This window comes from Loxodonta africana, chromosome 14, assembly GCF_030014295.1.
Source record: "Loxodonta africana isolate mLoxAfr1 chromosome 14, mLoxAfr1.hap2, whole genome shotgun sequence".
In the NCBI taxonomy this organism is placed as follows: Eukaryota; Metazoa; Chordata; class Mammalia; order Proboscidea; family Elephantidae; genus Loxodonta; species Loxodonta africana.
Genome location: NC_087355.1, coordinates 41786568 through 41806210, shown reverse-complemented (window position 1 = coordinate 41806210; position 19643 = coordinate 41786568). Strand labels below are relative to the sequence as shown.

At 37.5% G+C, this 19643-nt stretch overlaps 2 protein-coding genes across 6 annotated transcripts in view; one reads left to right on the top strand and one right to left on the bottom strand.

Moving 5' to 3' along the window:
- The window catches only part of OTUD6B (OTU deubiquitinase 6B), a 29389-nt gene extending 14041 nt beyond the window's left edge, over window positions 1-15348 (bottom strand). Inside the window, exons 1-4 of one of the 3 annotated variants that reach the window (XM_003408385.4) lie at window positions 15161-15332; window positions 14213-14364; window positions 11457-11537; window positions 6270-6582 (exon numbers count right to left, since the gene is read on the bottom strand). In XM_003408385.4, the coding sequence (XP_003408433.2) occupies window positions 6270-6582; window positions 11457-11537; window positions 14213-14364; window positions 15161-15242 (628 nt within the window). In that variant the 5' untranslated portion in view covers window positions 15243-15332. Of the gene's footprint in view, window positions 1-6269; window positions 6583-8776; window positions 8918-11456; window positions 11538-14212; window positions 14365-15160 lie in introns of those variants that run through there. The other 2 variants (XM_023545860.2, XM_010588390.3) reach the window with 2 other exon arrangements.
- Window positions 15349-16591: 1243 nt separating this feature from the next.
- PIP4P2 (phosphatidylinositol-4,5-bisphosphate 4-phosphatase 2) overlaps window positions 16592-19643 on the top strand; it is a 97615-nt gene continuing 94563 nt past the window's right edge. For 2 of the 3 annotated variants that reach the window (XM_003408384.4, XM_064267892.1), the window contains exon 1: window positions 16592-16807. The gene's annotated coding sequence lies outside the window, so the exon portion shown is untranslated. The remainder of the gene's footprint in view (window positions 16808-19643) is intronic. The other variant, XM_064267893.1, reaches the window with a different exon arrangement.

The following is a 19643-nucleotide window of genomic DNA, read 5'->3' as shown; positions in this document are numbered from 1 at the left end:
AAATAGGGAAAAGACAGTCTTTTTAACAAATGGTGCAGGCATAACTGGATATCCATCTGCAAAAAAAATGAAACAAGACCTATACTTCACACCATGTACAAAAACTAACTCAAAATGGATCAAAGACCTAAATATAAAACCTAAAATGATAAAGATCATGGAATAAAAAATATAAACAACATTAGGAGCCCTAATACATGGCATAAACAGTGTATAAAATATTACTAACAATGCAGAATAGAAACTAGATAACTGGGAGCTCCTAAAAATCAAATACCTATGCTTATCCAAAGACTTCACCAAGAGAGTAAAAAGGTTACCTATAGACTGGGAAAAAAGTTTTTAGCTATGACATTTCTGATCAGTGTCTGATCTCTAAAATCTACATGAAACTGCAAAAACTCAACTATAAAAAGACAAATAACCCAGTTAAAAAATGGGCAAAGGATATGAACAGATACTTCACTAAAGAAGACATTCAGGTAGCTAACAGATATATGAGGAAATGCTAATGATCATTAGCCATTGGAGAAATGCAAATCAAAACTACAATGAGATTCCACTTCACCCCAACAAGGCTGGAATTAATCCAAAAAACACAAAATAATAAATGTTGGAGAGGTTGTGGAGAAACTAGAACACTTACACACTGCTGGTGGGAATGTAAAATCATACAACCACTTTGGAAATCAATTTGGCGCTTCCTTAAAAAGCTAGAAATAGAACTATCATATGATCCAGCAATCCCACTCCGTAGAGAAATAAGGGCCTTTACACTAATAGATATCTGTACACCCATATTCACTGCAGCATTGTTTACAATAGCAAAAAGATGGATGCAACCAAGGTGCCCATCAAGAGATGAATGCATAAATATATTATGGTATATTCACACAATAGAATACTACCCATCGATAAAGAACAATGATGAATCCGTGAAACATTTCATAACACGAAGGAATCTGGAAGGCATTATGCTGATTGAAATTAGTGGAAAAAGGACAAATATTGTATGAGATCACTATTATAAGAACTCGAAACATAGTTTAAACAGAGAAGAAAATATTCTTTGATAGTTACGAGAGTGGGGAGGGAGGAGGAAGAGGGGTTTTCACTACTCAGATAGCAGATAAGAACCATTTTAGGTGAAAGGAAAGACAACACACAATATAGGAGAGGTCAGCACAACTGGACTAAACCAAAAGCAAAGAAGTTTCCTGAAAAAACTGAATGGCAGGGGTTTGGGGACCATGGTTTCAGGAGATATCTAAGTCAATTGGTACAGTAAAATCTATTAAGAAAACATTCTGCCTCCCACTTTGGAGAGTGGTATCTGGGGTCTTAAATGCTAGCAAGAGGCCATCTAAGATGCATCAATTGGTCTCAACCCACCTGGAGCAAAGGAGAATGAAGAACACCAAAGATACAAGGTAATTATGAACCCAAGAGACAGAAAGGGCCACATAAAGTAGAAACTACATCAGCCTGAGACCAGAAGAACTAGATGGTGCCTGGCTACAATCAATGACTGCCCTGACAGAGAACACAACAGAGAATCCCTGAGGGAGCAGGAGAGCAGTGGGATGCAGACCCCAAACTCTTGTAAAAAGACCAGACTTAATGGTCTGACTGAGACTAGAAGGACCCCAGAGGTCATGGTCCCCAGACCTTCTGTTAGCCCGAGACAGGAACGATTTCCAAAGCCAACTCTTCAGACAGGGATTGGACTGGACTATGGGATAGAAAATGATACTGGTGAAGACTGAGCTCCTTGGATCAAGTAGACACATGAGACTATGCAGGCAGCTCCTATATGGAGAAGAGATAAGAGGGCAGTGGGGGCCAGAAGCTGGGCAAATGGACACAAAAATATGGAGTGGAGGGAAGGAGTGTGCTGTCTCATTAGAGGGAGAGCAACTAGGAGTATACAGCAAAGTGTATGTAAGTTTATATGAGAGACTGACTTGGTTTATAAACTTTCACTTAAAGCACAGTAGAAATTAAAAAAAAAAAAAAACCTACTCTGTAGCTGTCAACACTATTCCTATTTTAAATGTTATTTAGTTTCAGTTAAGTATAATTGGTTACATTATGGTTAATTTTTTATTTTACTGGTTTGCTGTTTTGTTGATATTTAATTTGTAAATTTAATTTTTTGCTTTTAAAATGAGTTCATTATTTTAAATAAGCTCATTATGCTATGATTTAAAAGATAAATAAAATAAACGCCACAAAAGTACAGTTCACAAAATGGAAAACAGGTCTGCAGTTAGCAAACACCTAGTGAAATTTTCCACCTAACGAAAAGTAAAAGAAATTACAAATGAAATAATTAAATCACTTCTGCATTTTTTAATGATAAAATTCAATACTGGTAAGTGTAATAAATCAGGCACCCTCTTGCGCTGTTAACTATTTTTTGAGAAAAGCATTTGATAACAAGTGTCAAGTATATATACATGCGTACGGTACAAATGGTTAATGCGCTCACCTGCTATCTGAAAGGTTATAGGTTCGACTCCACCCAGACACACCTCAGAAGAAAGGCCTGAGGATCTACTACCAAAAAGTCATCTACTGAAAATCCTCTGGAGCACAATTCTACTGTGACACACACGGGGTCGCCATGACTCAATGGCAAATGTATAACCAGCTTACATTTAAGTGTCAAAAACTTTTAGATAATGGTAAAAAACAGGCAATAACCTAAAACACTGAATGTTAACATATAGTTAGTAAACCATGGAATACAGTCATTTCATGGAAACTTATGCAATCATACAATACCATCAAAGAAGCAAATCATAACATGAAAAATGCTTATGATATCACGGGAAGTGAAAAATGCAGAATATAAAACTACACATATAGCATGATTACAATTAAAAAAAAAAAAAAAAAAGCTTAGATATATCCACAGAATGACGTCTGAGGTAGATTATATTACAGAAAAGTAGAGAGAAAAAAATGTTTTCCAAAACTGAATGTAATTCTTCAGGTAACAGATAAGGGCCTAATCTTAGACTAGAGCAATGACATTGAAGATATTATTCAGAAAAAAAATTAAGAAAAATGAATAAATCTTTAAAAGCCCAGACTGACTGGACTGGTTGAGACTAGAGGAACCCCCAAGACTATCTTCCTGAGATACTCTCTAAATTTTGAACCGAAACCACCACCAAAGGTCATTTGATTTAAGTCACAGATTGGCTCATGAAATAAACAATATCATCCATGAGTACTGTGATCCTATTAAAAAAAATCACCTATGTGAGATCAAATGGTCAACAGCAAAGAGACTGGGGCGGGGGGAGGGTAGTGGGGTAGGAAAACTAGACTAATGAAAATGGAACCAGAACGAAAATAGTGAGAACGTTGACACGCTATAAAAAATGTAACCAGTGTCACTGAACAATATGTATAAGGGAAGCTAATTTGCTGGGTAAATATTCACCAAAAGCACAATATTATTTTAAAAAAAGAAGAAAAATGAGTATAAATTGGTAAAATTCCCTGGGGTATTATTTGGTAAAAAGGGTCAAATCTTCTGAAGTTCATTTTGGACCAGTAATTCCACTCCTAGAAACATAACAGAAGTAATTAAAGGTATTGTCAGAGATTTTCAGAACTAATCTCTAAAGCACAATTTATAAAAATAAAAAGCAATAGCTAGAAATAACAGAAAAATAGTTAAATTATGGTACAGTTGTTAAGGTGAAAATTATATAATTATTAAAAATAGTAATGTTAATGACACTGGAAATGTATATGCAATAAAATAAAGTAAAAATGTAAAACCACAGAATATACTCCCAAATTTGTGTTAAGAAAAAAAAAATATGGTCCTCTCTAAGATTAGAAGTGGTTTATATTTTCTTGACAATTATATTATCCCCTTTTTATCAGGATATTACTTTCATAATAACAAAACCTTCCATCTTAATAATGCTTATGCCATAGAGATAGTATACTAGTGTATGTTCTGTATATCTTCTCATTTAATCCTCGTAAACATTTTTTGAGGCCAAGAATCATTAGCTTTAGCAAGAAGATATAACAGGCACAAAGAATATCAGGAAATAGTTTGTCACATAATTATTAAAGCCATAATTTGAACTCCAAAGTCTGTGCTCTTCATTATTATGTTATACTATATTACTCAAGGTGTCTTTGTGGCGCAATGTTTAAGTGCTCGGCTGCTAATGGAAAGTTGGTGGTTCAAATCCACTAGCCACTCCGTGGGAAAAAGATGTGGCAGTCTGCTTTTGTAAGGATTCTAGCCTTGGAAACCCTATGGGGCAGCTCTATTCTGTCCTCTGGGGTCACTGCGAGTCAGATTCAACTCAACAGCAATGGCTATATTATCCCTCAAGAAAGCAAAGTAGGGAGGAAATGGACTGGAGATTAACTGAATATAGGGACTAAGGTTGAGGGTAAGAAATAATGCTGCTGAAAGCTTTTACCTTAGGGGACTGGGTAGGTACCACGGGCCATGAGAGAGAATAATATAAAGAAGAAACTGGATTGTATTTCGAGTGTTTGTTTTTGAACTACCTGAAGTATATTCCTTCAACTTGAGACAAGCTAAATTTGAAATGAGTATAGTTTCATTCTACAAGAGGTTTCTAGCAGGTATAAGAACCAAGCCTAAGCAATACAGAAGATACAGGTTTGAGGGAAGAAATGAGATCAGCTACAGAGTCTATCTTAAACAGTGGTCCTCAAACTCCAGCAAGCAACAGAAGCACTTAGGAGGCTTGTAATGAAGACACAGACCCTTAGACTAACCTCTGAAATTTCCTATTTAGTAGGTCTGAGGTGGGGCCCCAAAATTTGCATTTCTATTAGTTCCAGGTGACACTTAGGCTGCTGGTCTGGGACCATTGAGAAGTGGTTCTTAAATCTGGCTGCAAACTGTAACATAAAGAAAAAAAATTGATAAAAAAATCAGAATTTTCAGGAACCCAAGAATTAGTATGTTTAAAAGCTTCCCAAGGATTCCAAAGTGCAGCCACCGAGAACCACTGGTCTAAAGTGAAAAGAGGAACGTGAACTAAAGGATGAAATTGTGATTAACTATAGAGACTCTAATCTCCATGTCTAAGGGGACAATATCTCCTTTTTTGCTATTTTATACTAAATCTTCTTCCAAAATACACTACAAAAGAAGGAATTAGTTTTCCTAATCATTCTCTGCTTATGATCTTTAGGCCCTTTATTTCCAGAGACTAGTCAAAGCTTAACCCCCTCTATGCCTAGCATTTTGTTAAATATTCACTAATCAACACATTTTTTGTAATAACGATGAATCCTATTCCTATTTTTTCTTAGATAAAATGATTAATATAGTTTACCTGTAAAATGGTTAAGTACTTAAAATTAAAGCATCTTAATAAACCAGCTGGAGTCCCTGGGTAGTGCAAATGGTTAGAAGGTCTACCCAGAGGCACTATGGAAGAAAGACCTGGAGATCTACTTCTGAGAAATCAGCCACTGAAAACCCTACAAAGCACAACACAATTCTACTTAGACACAGATGGGATCACCATGAGTCAAAGTCAACTTGAAGGCAACTGATTTAATAAAACAACATATACTAAAAAAAAAAAAAAAAAAAACCCATTGCCATCGAGTCGATTCTAACTCATAGTGACCCTACAGGACAGAGAACTCTCCCACTGATTTTCCAAGGAGCGCCTGGTGGATTCGAACTGCCTACCTTTTGGTTAGCAGACGTAGCACTTAACTACTACGCCACCGGGGCTTCCCAACATATACTAACCAAGTGCCAGTATCTATTAAAATTATAGGTAGTCCCTGACTTACAACAGGGTTTTGTTCTGACAACTCTGCTGTAAGTCATTCTGACATAAGTTAAATCCTTTTTTTTTTTTTTTTACGTTTTCATTATTACTGCTTTTTATTATCGATATCTTTATAAGTCTGGCAGTGTTTTGAACAGTAAATCATAAAACTGAACATTTGCAAGTGAACATCTGAGAGTAACATCAGCAAATTATGGACTGCAACATATTACTTTGGAGAAGATGTACCAAAAAAGGGGGGGGAGGATGGTTTTAAGTACTGCGGTTCTCCTTAACTGGAATACATCGTAACGTTATAAATCGGGGACTACCTGTATAGAAAATAATTCTGCCTAAATGCTGTGATGTTTTTTCTTCATAGGACCATATGAGTTTTTCTCACGCTTGATCCCAGGAAACACTTTATTTAAAAGCAACAAAACATAGTAAAGAAAAATAAATTACCTAGAGTATATGTATTTCCCGTATTAGGGTTTGTTAAAAATGGCAGAAAGTCTTCCACGTGGCTTTGCATATATTCAGCAGTCTGTCTTCTTAAGGCAGACACAGTCACAGGGCAATCCTGTTCCTGCAGTTGGTCTTCAATGGCTCGATACATGCAGTGGCCATCCGATGGAATCTGTTTAATTTCCAACTGTCTGGCTGCCAATATCTGAGCAAGTTTTTGACTTTCTATGTGTCTGGCTCCAGATAAGTTCTCAATTTCCGCTTCAGCTATCCTTTCTTCCCGCTCCTTTTCCAAGGCAGCTTTTTTGTCCTAAGAAAAGATTGAGAATGTAGGAAAGTGAATTCAGATAATTAGGACTGATTCTCATTTATTAAAGGAATAGAGATGTTTAAGACTCTCAAATGTTTTGGCTATTTTTCTCCATTCTCCCACAAGGACTATCATATTGATCATCTGAACGCTATACAAAGTTTTACACTGTGAATTCCTTTAAGGGCAAACCATCTTACTCTTCAGTATGTTCCCAGCACCTAGCATTGTACTGAGATGCAAGAAAGCCCTTAAAATTTTCTCCGAAGTCTATTTAAAAGCTACATGCTAAGCTTTTAAAAAAACTTTACTTACTCATTTTAAATTACCATCTTAAGACTGCATTGTCCTAAGCCTTAAAGCATATCATCACCATATTCAAACTCAGGCTAACCCAAGCTTCTTAACTCATCACTCTACCTGTGAGGCATTACTATGCTAAAACTCTTATGAGGCAAGAGACACACCTTTTACCTGCTTAAAAATAAAAGTATACACACACACTCATTTAATGAAATACATGAAAACATTCTCCCTAATAAAAAATTAAATATTAAATATAGGCTAAAGTTCCCCTTAAAGACTACTGCCAATTCCAGTGCCCTCTCCAGAGGGCATTTTCGTATCTATATCCTTCTAGATTTTTTTTTCTATACATTTTCATAAATTAGATATACTCATAGAAAATCTTTTTTTTTAACAAAAATCATATCATACATTACATTGTGCAACTTGCTTTCCTTATTCAAATGTCTTAAGAGATATTCCTACAGCAACATATGTAGGGATGGGGTGGAGAAAGGTAAAGGAGAGATCTGTGGCATAAAGGATGGATGTTGTGGTTAGGTGCCAATTGAGTCGATTCAAACTCAGAGCAACCCTATAGGACACAGTAGAACTGCCCCCTAAGGTTTTCTAGGCTATAATCTTTATGAGTAGACTGCAAGGTCTTTCTCCTGTGGAGCTGCTGGGTAGATTTGAACCGAAAGGATGGATAGGATGTGGGAAGGCTGGGAAAGAAAGAATTAAAAAAAAAAAAAAAAATCGAACTAGCAATACTCAAAAGCCAGAAAGTATGATGTATTTCATAGCTGAAATCGTTCACATAACTAGAAAACCAGAGAAAAGTGTCTAGAGATGAGATTGGGGATAAAAAAGAAAGGTATATAGTTAGTATGTATGAAGTCTAGGCATAATTTAAAAAAAAAAACTAGAAGGATACATTTAAAATATTCATAGTGCTTTTCTCTGGACGGTAGGATTATGGATAATTTTTTTTTCTTTGTGCTTTTTTGCATCTTTCTAATTCTCTACCATGAGCACATTTTACTTGTATACTTGGGCGAGGGGGGGGATTTCTTTTCTTTTGAGGGGAGTTGCTTTTTAATGTCAGAGAATGAAAATAGTTAAACTAAATTCTACAAGCCTTGCTATCAGTAGCAAATTACAGTAAAGGATTTGGTAAACCAAGAAAAAGGGTGGGAAAGGTAAAGATTTTTCATGTCCCACCTCCAACTTCTCCTTGGAGCAAGAGAAGTGAATGGGAAGGCAGGTTTCAATTAAATTTAATGCCACATACTTGTACTACATGCCTTCTTATGTGCCATGCTAAATAAACCCAAAGTGATTTCTAAGTTACACCTACTCCTCACTTATCAACTATTTTGTTATCGGACATTTTGCATTTATAACAATAGTAAAAAATCTACTACCCTACTATTTTGTGCATTAATGACATACATCTAGCAGTAACGAATGCCAAGGTGTGAGGCAAGAATAACACCGGCTATGGAGGTTAAGGTTATGTGTCAACTTGGCCGGGCCATGATTTTCAATGGTTTGGCAGTTACATAATGATGTAATTTGGCAGTTATGTAATGATGTAGTCATCCTGCATTTTGTGATCCGATGTGGCCATCCTCTATTTTCACATAATGCCGATATTCGCTTAATGACCTGGTCTTTGGAACCTAACCATATCAGTAAGTGAGAAGTGGGTTTATCTGAACCAAAACCAAAATAAAACATAAGCCTATTTAACTTTTTTTCCTGCCAATTCCATGAGTGTATTTATTTCACGGCATACCTGCAACTGGGAATCACAGAGGCACAAAATCTTAAAACACGAGATGGCACTATTACTTTGTAAAGGAAAACTAAAAACCATTTTAGAGGGGAGAGGGAAGATAAGCACCTTAGATATCATCTAATCCAAAACCCCTCATTTTCCTCTTCTGAGGAAACAGCACGCAGAAAGATTTCCAAAGGTCATACAGCTGGTTAGAAGCAGAGCAGGGACCAAGGACAACACAGAGAGCTCCTTCTATCCAGGCACCTGAATCAGAATAAAAGTTGGGGCAGATGGGAGCTAGAGTTAATGATGTCATGTACTACTTACTGGAAGAGTGGAACTTTATTCTAACTGTAAAACAGTTTAAGCCTCTAAATCCTAATCTAATCCTTTCCGTTTTCCTCAGGCTTTGCTTCAATATTATGAAGCAAATGAGTTTTGTCTTTAGGGCACTAGGTGGAAAATCCCTAAGATTCTTTTCCCAGCAAGGTATAGTTTCCCAGTGGCACTAGACCACTGTCACTTCTACAACCACAGTACTGAAGATGGAATGACACCAATAAAGTTTAATGAAAACATATGCAAGATGAAAATAGCACATAACAAATACATTGTCGGTAAAACTAGAGTCAGGGTAATATAACAAAAATAATTCTGAAGAAGAATCTTTAGAGAGCTGGGTGCTAGTCCTGGATTTGTATGCCACTTTCAGTATGCCATTGAACTGATCTGGGACTCAGCTTTCTCATTTGTAGAATAATGAAACGAACTAGATTCCATTCCAACTCTCAAATTTCATATTTTTGGAGACCAGTTCTTCTAAGTTCTACTTCGGGCTCTTTCTACCATACCAAAGAGCTTCTACTAAAGTTCTCTGAATTAAATTCAATACTCCTATGCTTTTCTAGATTAAAAATATGTGCGTATGTTATTTCACAAGAAAAACACTTCCACATTAAATTTTCACCCAGAGAGTTGTACCTTTCCCAAACATAAACACCATTATAGTTGCCTTTTTACTTCTTGGCGCTTTTGACAAAAAGAGATCCAAAAAATAGTCTAATACTCAACTGCCCACCCTGATTTCAGGTTCCATTATTTTAAGTATTATAAACTTTCAGTGTTTTTCTGTTTCAGAATTCCTTTTACATAACAAGGTAATAAGAAACTATGGACATTAATTTCCAGGTATTTTGTCTGCCCAGTGTTTAAGCAGCTAAGCAGGGAATACACTACGTCTTCTGAGGGTGTATCTGAAGAAGCTATTAACTTTGGCTATGTGGTGTTTTAAGAGAAAAATACCAAAATTTTGAGAAAAGTAGGAGAGTTTGTTTTGTTGACTAAGGGTCCAAATGGGAATGAACAAGTTTTAATGAAGACAGGAAGGAGGTGTACCTTTGAGTGTTTTCCAGAATTATATAAGCTACTATAAAACCCATTGCCGTCAAGTCAATTCCTAAGTACAGGCAATTCTAACAAATATTTTTTTAAACCACTGTCAAGCAAAGATTCTGTCTTTCACTTTTGATCTACAGAAACTAGATGACAAATTGTAAAACTGTCACAAAAAGAATGTATATCTTAAGTAGCGAGCTGAACTAGATACCTCCAAGATACCTTGAAACCTAAATTTCAAGATTCTATGAAATTCACAACCATAATGTTTACTCAAGAATGAAATTTTATACAAGTATGAGAAATGTTTAGATATTTATAATTTAATCTACCTTCAGACAAAAAAATTTTTTCAGACAAAAATGACATTGCTCTTAGGTTGAAATTTTTAAGAGGCACACTATGCAGTATTTAATAAAGTAAACTGATTTGTTGAATCATTAATTCTCCAGGCCTCATATGAGGGCTTTGGAAACAGTATATTATTTAATATTCACAACTCTATGAAGTAGGTATCATCTTCCCGCATTTTAAAAATATGATACTGAGGCTTGAAGAAGGTTTATAATCTCACCCAAAAGTCACAACAGTCAGGGGGATTAAAATCCACATCTGTCTGACTCCAAACTTCATTCTTACATTTGTTTTTGTGCACGCTGTTTCTCCTATTTGGAATGTCCTATCTAAATAACTACACTTCCTTCAAACTCCAACCCACTATTTAATATTTAGCATAAAGTATAACTTTCTGTGCTCTGAATTTTCATAGTAATTAACCATCATTTAGGTACACAATTCTCTTAGAAATTTGTATGCCTATATATCTTGTTTTCCAAACTACCTCAACACTTGACTTGTTTCACCACTTAATACCATGGTTTCTTAACCATGGCTGTGCACCAGATTCTACACACTGAAAATTCTGAATTTTTAACCTGGGATGAAAACCAAAAATAAAAAAAAAAAAACAAACCCACTGCCATCAAGTTGATTCCAACTCACGGTGACCCCACGTGTTACAAACTAGAACTGAGCTCCATAGGTTGTCCAGGTTATAGAAGCCTAGACAAATATATTTGTAAAAAATAACCTTTGAACACCTCTTCCCAGTCTGACCCTACAGTGAGAACTGCAACCTGGGTATGTTATTTTATTGCCTTAGGGCTATTTTCCTACCAAAAAATAGGGATAAGAGATCCTATTTCATAGAATTATTGCCAGGACTAAATGATGATTCACATAAGCAACCTGGCATAATATTTGGCAATAGCAGCTGCTTAATACAGATTAGTTTGGGTGCCTGTACATGAACTTAATCATTTTTTTTCCCTATTACCTTCCAATACAACCTAACATAGTATTGCACACACGTCACTAACTAAAATACTTGGTGACATGACTTTCATACCCGTCTTTTTTGTGCTTTTGATATCCGAGGCTGCTGATTCTCAAGAACCAAGTTTGAAATGTTAACGGTGACAGAATCTATCTGAAGAAAATAAAAAAAAAAATTACCAAGTTAATGAAAAATACTTTTAAATTAATATTGAAATTATTATATTATTACTGAAAATCACAAATATGTTTAATGCAAAATTTCAAATTTGAGTAACAGAAATAAGACACCATATTAGATAACATAGTTTTGTATTCTTTTCCCATTTTTCAGAGAGTTTTCAGATTTCCAAGCAGTTTCCTGACAGCTCTTCAAAGAGATACACTCATGCTTTCTTTCTTTGCCTGCTCCATTAATCTAAATACTGTGTTTCCCACAGGTTTCCTGTAAGACACAGCAGAATTTGGTATTCACGTCTTCAGTAATGCAGCTCTGATTTTGAATTCTGGCTTTGGCACTTAATAGTTTGACTTTGGGAGAAATTCTTAATCTAGTTCTAAGCCTGTTTTCTCATTTGAAAAATGGGATTATAGACACTTACCTCATGAAAAATACCTTATACTGTACCACTATGAGGATTAAATAACTCATGCAACGTGCTGAAGTGCTTAGCACACAATACATATTACCATCATACTCTTCCCTTCCCTGAATGTTGATAATGTTTAGAGGATGTATAAGATTCTGTGCTGGCCAGTTCTGTACTACTTTCCTAACCTCAAATGTAGCACCATAACCCTGTCTCCATTCTGTTTAGTCAGAACCTGATGAACACTGTTCCTTGACTTTAGGAAGTTAAACTTTTCCTATCCTTTCCCCTCTACAAAATGATAATTATAGGCTGAAAATGTATTTAATTTATAATCCCATTAGAAATTACAACTGATCCTAATATTCAAATGGTTATCATGTGTTTGCCAAGTAAGAAAACAAAAGATGCCAGATTTATAACTGTCTGGCATAAAGACTTGTAACTAATCTTTTAGTAGTCATAGTTGTAGTCTTATAAATCTATAACTATTATAAATTTATAACTGTACTAGTAATTAGCCTTTTAGGAAACCCTGGTGGTATAGTGGTTAAGTGCTATGGCTGCTAACCAAAAGGTCAGGAGTTCGAAACTACCAGGTGCTCCTTGGGAACTCTATGGGACAGTTCTACTCTGTTCTATAGGGTCGCTATGAGTCGGAATTGACTTGACGACAATGGGTTTTACAGGTTTAACTAGTCTTTTATCACTACAATTACTGATATAAAATTAAGCTTGTTTTTAGTATGATACAGATATAAAGTGGAGCCCTGGTGGCACAGTGGTTAAGAGTACAGCTGCTAACCAAGAGGTCAGCAGTTGAAATCTACCAGCCACTCCTTGGAAGCCTTACGGGGCAGTTCCATTCTGTTCTATAGCATCACTGAGTCGGAATCAGTCACTGAGTCAGAATCAACTCAAGGGCAGTGGTTACATGTAAAGCATTTTAAGGCCTCTAACACAACAGTAAGAAGTCTTCAAGGCTGTGTCCCTAATCATCAAAACATGAAAATCAGATTGTGACTTTAATCTCATTTCGGAATGGGCTGTCTTATGTTAATGAGGCAGGATTAGTGTAGGGAGTATCTTCAGCCAATCTGTTTTGAGATATTAAAGAGATTAAACAAGCTAGCAGAGGAGAGATGGGGTAAGACAGATGCGAAGACATATGGAAATCTCCAAGGAACCAGGAAGCCGAAGAGACAAGAACATTCCTCCTGAGCCAACAGAGAGAGAAAGCCTTCCCCTACAGCCAAACCAAACTCATTGCTGTCAAGTCAGTTTCAACTATGTAAAACTGTGTATCAGTATAGACTAGTTTTTTCCTTGTCAACAATGAACCAACAACCAAATAAATAAAACGTAATTATAGTAGCTGAGATTTGGCATAGCCTTAAGAACTTTCTATCCAAAGTGGAGTGAGGCTGTAGAGTCTATGGTCCTAGACATCCAAAACTCACGCAATAAACCACCACGCTATAAAGACAAAGCAGAATCCAGCTTCAATTCTGAATTCTGGCTTTGGCACTTAATAGTTTAACTTTGGGACAAACTTTTTAACCTTTCTAAGCCTATTTTCTCATTTGAAAAATGGAATTACCTACACTTAAACATCATAAAGAATATCTCATAAGTGAGGTACTCAGGATTAAATGAGATAAAACATGCGACATGTTAAAATGCCTAGCACGTAACGCATATTAGCTACAAAGATAAAATAGCTAGTAGTTCCCATGCTCCAATTTACCCAAGAAACATGAGGGAAAAATTCATTCATTATAACCATTTGTGCTTTTATAATTTAAAAAAGATTTCACATTTGCTGTCTCATTTGATACCTCCAAGAATCTGTGCCGCAATATTTGTATCATCATATTATATGTAAGGATGTTTGTACTCAGGAAGATAAGTAACTTTGCCAGGGTTACAATCCTGCTCTGTGGCAATTCTGGGAGTAGAAGTCTGCTCTTCCAAATTTCATTTGGTGATGATTCCCCCAGTCCCCTTTACTTATCTGTTCCTCTTTTGGGCAAGTAAGTAGGTAAAGAAGTGTACATTCTTTGCAAAAACACACTACCATGTACACCTAGTCAAAAATATTAATGAAACGTGATGCCTAAACATAACTGATTTCATTTCCCTACCAATTTTATGGTTTTATGCAGTAAACCATTTCACAGAAGTGCATAATAGTTTTCAAATGCTGTAGGCCAAGCCAGACAAAGATTATTTCACATACCTTATTTTCCTTAGAAGTCAGCTTCAATTGCTCCAGTTCCTCTCTCTGTTTCTGTTCCATTTCTGCTTCCAACTTGGCCACATCTTCTATCAGTTGCTTCCTCCTCTTTTTATCATTCTTGGGAACAGCATTCTTCATACCCTGAATTTTAGCTGAAAAGCCACCAAATTCAAATCAAAGACCCAGGAGTAAGAAAAAATGAGAAATAAGAATAAAGCGATGGTAGGGGGAAAAGGTATAAAAAAGGTATTTATGGAAGCAAGAAGAGTCCTTATATTAGACTCGTTAGACAGCTACAGAGAAGCGCCCAGATAAAGCTAAGACAGAGAAAAAAAAATCTCAGTGACATAACTGTGAGTTTGTTTGAATCGTCTGGTAGGTCAAGACCAAAAAACCAAACCCATTGCCTTCGAGTCGATTACTACTCACAGCGACCCTATAAGACAGAGAACTGTCCCACAGGGTTTCCAAGGAGCGGCTGGTGGAGTCAAACTGCTGACCTTTTTGGACAGCAGCCAAGCTCTTAACCAATTCGCCACCAGTGTCAAGAAGAAAACCTAACTGAAACAAGTTTCCAATCTTTGACGTATCTCTTCTGAGCCCCCCAAACCAAGGTGAGTCATCTTAAATGCACCCCTTTAGGGTCAAGCGTCGGTAACTGGGGCTGGAAACGCACGGGGGCTGGGAGAGGGAGGAAGATCTGGGTCCAAGATGGTAATTTCAGGCGGGGCCGTAGATAGGGGTGCGGGGCGGGCCTGAGGAGAGGGAGCCTCTGAATGAGTGGGGATTAAAGGGCTGCCCGGGCAGGGAAGGCAGAAGAAAAGCCACGTGCTACTCTGGGGATATCTAGGAGGATCCAGACCAGTCGCCCTTCAAGATTCCCCAGAACCGACCCGCCACGCGCTTTCCCTGGTCCCGGCAACTTCTAGGTCCCCACTTCCCCTTCACCTTGCAACTCCTTCTTCTCTTTGCGATGCCTTCTCACCAGCTGCTCCTCCTCATCAAGCTCCTCCGTCAAGACTGCCTCCATGACGACCAGATAGCCCAGTACACGCGCTGGAAGAAACCTGCACCACGAATTAGGAGGCACCTTTCACCCCACCCCCTCAACCCTCACCCTGGGTACCATTGGCCACGGCTTGACCCAGTCCCGCCTTTAAGGCGGTACCGATCTAAACCGCGCCATTGGGAAGGAGTAGAAAGGAGAGCGGGCTGCTGTGCATGCGCAATACCGTGACCCTGCCCCCGAGCTCTGGTGGGGCGGGGTGGCGGGAAAGGAGCGCGACGCCGCGTGTGGGTACGGACTCGGCAGGCTGGAGTTCGCAGCCTCGCGATTGCCTGGTGCGCTAGAGTCCCCTGAGCAATAAAGCTACACGCCAAGCTATTGGCCCTGAAGCGGGGCGCGTAGAGATGACGTAAAAGGAATCCTTTTTGAAGTCCGCTGTATTTCCTTCCGTGCTTTGGCAGAGTTCGTTTAATCTTGGTGCTGGGACACCGTTGCTACGTAGACCTATTGAAAAGGTAAGAAAGAAAAAAAAACATTTTAATAAAACTGTCTATAATTATTAATAGCAGCTCGTTATCAGTAAGTTTTACATAGAGATAAGTGTTACAGACAAAAATACAATTAATCAAACTGCAGCAAATTAAGTTCTGGTTATTACTGTTTTCAAGGTCGTAATACCACAGTTCTGAAGAAACGAACAAAGCTAAGTAATTGAGAAAATACCGTCTCATGAAATGGATATAGCACTGAAAACCGAGGTTTTAAGAAGAATGTTTCTTGCAGTATACGACCTTAAAGAGGAATGGGCAGTGATACAGAGGAAACAAAGCACACGAAAAACGTCATGAAGTTGAAAGTTATAACTGATAAGATTCTTGAAATGAAAATTATGAAGGAGACTATAAGAATGAGCAAGTTGGCTGGGGCGCAAAATTTAATTACTAAAGTGGACATGAAACAAATTCTCACAGAATACGGAGAAAAAGGGATAAGAAATTTAGATGAGGAAACAGAAGAGAGACCTGGAGGGCCGATTCAGGAGATGCAATCTGTGCACAGTAGGAATACCTGAAACAAGACAAAGCAAATGGAACTGCTGCACTAATTAAGGAAGTGATGGAAGAAAATTTTCCCGAGTTGAAAAACGAACTAAACATGCAAATGGAAAAAACTCACGGGATACCTTTAGAGTTAATGAAAAGAAAGCATGCAAAAATATTCTGGTGACGTTTTTAAATTTGAAGGATAAAGAAAAAATGTTATGTATGCAGAGAAAACACATTACCTGTAAAGGAGCAAAAATCAGGCTGACCTTAGAGTTGCCTCAGGCCACACCAAATGTTGAAGATAATGGAATAAAAGCTACAGAGTTTTAAGGGAAAATGATTTTTAGCCAGGAATTATGTGACCCTGCAAAATTATTTCTGTACAAAGGCAACAGGAAGACATTTCAGATAAGCAGCGGTGAAGAAAGTTTACCACTCAGGTACTGTCCTTGAAAAATTTGCTGGAAGATATACTGCAGCCAGGAGAGAGCATGAATTAAAATAACTCAAGAGTAGAGAGACAATTGTATGAAAGAATTAACGGTAAGCATTAAAACTAGTTAAGTGCCGTTAAGTCTGTCTGTTGTAGTGGAGTCAGTTCAGACTTAGGGTGACCCCATTATTACTGAGTAGCACTACTCCGTAGGGTTTTTTTGGCTGTAATCTTTATAGAAGCAGATCACCAGGCCTTTAAATTGTTATATGTAAGATTTAAAATAGTGCAATCAGATATGTAAGCTGGGTCTAAAATTTCAGTTTATATCATTTTAAGCTGTGAAAGGGGCATGCTAAATGTTCAGTATATAGGACAAATAAATAGGGTTTGTTTTTAGTATGTAATACTGTAGATAAAGATATACAAGTTCTTGAGCTAAACATAAGTAAAATAAATGGGCTTTGTCATTATAGACAGGACAAGTAACATAAAAATATTAATTTAACAATAAGACAGCAGTAGATACAGTTTCATTTCCCTATTTTTAATTATACAGAAAAATAAGTTTGCCTTTATGTTAAAACTGATAGTGTAAAAACTTTCCAAACCACTGGTTGGGGACGGGTAGAAAAATCTTGTTTTGTGTACATCTTGCCTATGAGAATTCAACAGTTACTGCTCCATTTGGGAGTTCCTTGTAAGTAAATTTTACAGGTAAGTGTTACAGACAAAAATAGAATCTATACATTCTAATTTTTCAAATGAAGGAAACAGCACAAGAAAAACAAAGAAGCATTAAAATTAGCATAAAATAAACTGACAGAAAACAGATGAGTCGTCACACTCATGAATTGATTAAATACCTACATTAAAAAAATTCCACTTAGGTCAAAAATCAGTCTTGAACCCCAGATACACACATTTGTATTAAACAAAGTATATAAGAATTTTAAAGTAACGGAGACCATAAACTAGAGAAATAGAAATAGGGAACAACTTTTTTATTATTATTATTGTGCTTTAAGTGAAAGTTTACTAATCAAGTTAGTCTCTCACACAAAAACTTACATGCACCTTGCTACATACTCCCAATTGCTCTCCCCTTAATGAGACAGCCCACTCCCTCCCTCCACTCTCTCTTTTCGTGTCCATTTTGCCAGCTTCTAACCACCTCTACCCTCTCATCTCCCCTCCAGGCAGGAGATGCCAACATAGTCGCAAGTGTCCACCTGATACAAGAAGCTCACTCCTCACTAACATCCCTCTACATCCCCTTGTCCAGTCCAATCCCTGTCTGAAGAGTTGGCTTTGAGAATGGTTCCTGTCCTGGGCCAACAGAAGGTCTGGGGGCGATGACCACCTGGGTCCTTCTAGTTTCAGTCAGACCGTTAAGTCTGGTCTTTTTATGAGAATTTGAGGTCTGCATCCCACTGCTCTCCTGCTCCCTCAGGGGTTCTCTGCTGTGTTGCCTGTAAGGGCAGTCATCAGTTGTTATCTGGGCACCATCTAGTTCTTCTGGTCTCAGGCTGATGTAGTCTCTGGTTCATGTGGCCCTTTCTGTCTCTTGGGCTTGTAATCGCCTTGTGTCCTTGGTGTTCTTCATTCTCCTTTGATCCAGGTGGGTTGAGACCAGTTGATGCATCTTAGATGGCCACTTGCTACCATTTAAGACCCCAGACACCACTCTCCAAAGTGGGATGCAGAGTGTTTTCTTAATAGACTTTGTTATGTCAATTGACTTAGATGTCCCCTGAAACCATGGTCCACAAACCCCCGCCCCTGCTACGCTGGCCTTCGAAGCATTCAGTTTATTCAGGAAACTTCTTTGCTTTTGGTTTAGTCCAGTTGTGCTGACCTTGCCTGTATTGTGTGTTGTCTTTCCCATCACCTAAAGTAGTTCTTATGCACTATCCAGTGAATACCCCTCTGCCATCCTCCTTCTCTACCCCCTCTCGTAACCGATAAAGAATATTTTCTTCTCTGTTTAAAATATTTCTCAAGTTCTTATAATAGTGGTCTTATACATTATTTGTCCTTTTGCAACTGACTAATTACACTCAGCATAATGCCTTCCAGATTCCTCTGTGTTATGAAATGTTTCACAGATTTAGCACTGCTCTGTCGATACACAGTATTCCATTGTGAGACTATACTGTAATTTATTTATCCATTCATCCATTGATGGGTACCTTGGTTGCTTTCATCTTTTTGCTGTTGTAAACAGTGCTGCAGTGAACATGAGTGTGCATATATCTGAGGAACAACACTTTTATTAGACAAAATTGAAGGATTTAATAAGTTATATTCATAAAAAGGTACAGGGTGTAACGTTTAAGAGACTTTATGGTAAATAACATGACATTCATATATAAAATATATGTTCCATATCTTGATTTGGGAGTTGGTTTTACTGAAGTAAAGATAAATCGTTGTATACTTAAAATCAGTGCATTTTTTGCACTTAAAATTCATTGAATAATCCTTCAACAAAAGAGAAGACATTCTGACTTCAGCACATGTGGTCTTTGATAAATCAAGTAAATGATAAGTTCAGAGATAGTAGTTGTTAGCTGGTGTCATGTCATTCCCAACTCACGGTGACGCCATACATAACAGAACAAAATGCTGCCTGGTCCTGCGCCATCCCCATGGTGGATTACAGAGCCAGAGGGTTTTCACTGGTTGGGTTTCAGAAGTAGATCACCAGGTCTTTCTTCCTAGTCTGGAAGGTCTGCTGAAACATGTTCAGCATCATAACAACACTCAAGCCTCCACTGACAGACAAGCGGTGGCTGCACATGATGTGCACTGGCCAAGAAACAAGCTGGTCTCCCCGACGGAAGGTGAGAATTCTACCTCTGAACTCTTAACGCCTTCATTGTAAGGACAAAGTGAAGTAATTTCTTATTTGTATGCCAAGGCAGAAAGCTCATTACATCAGAT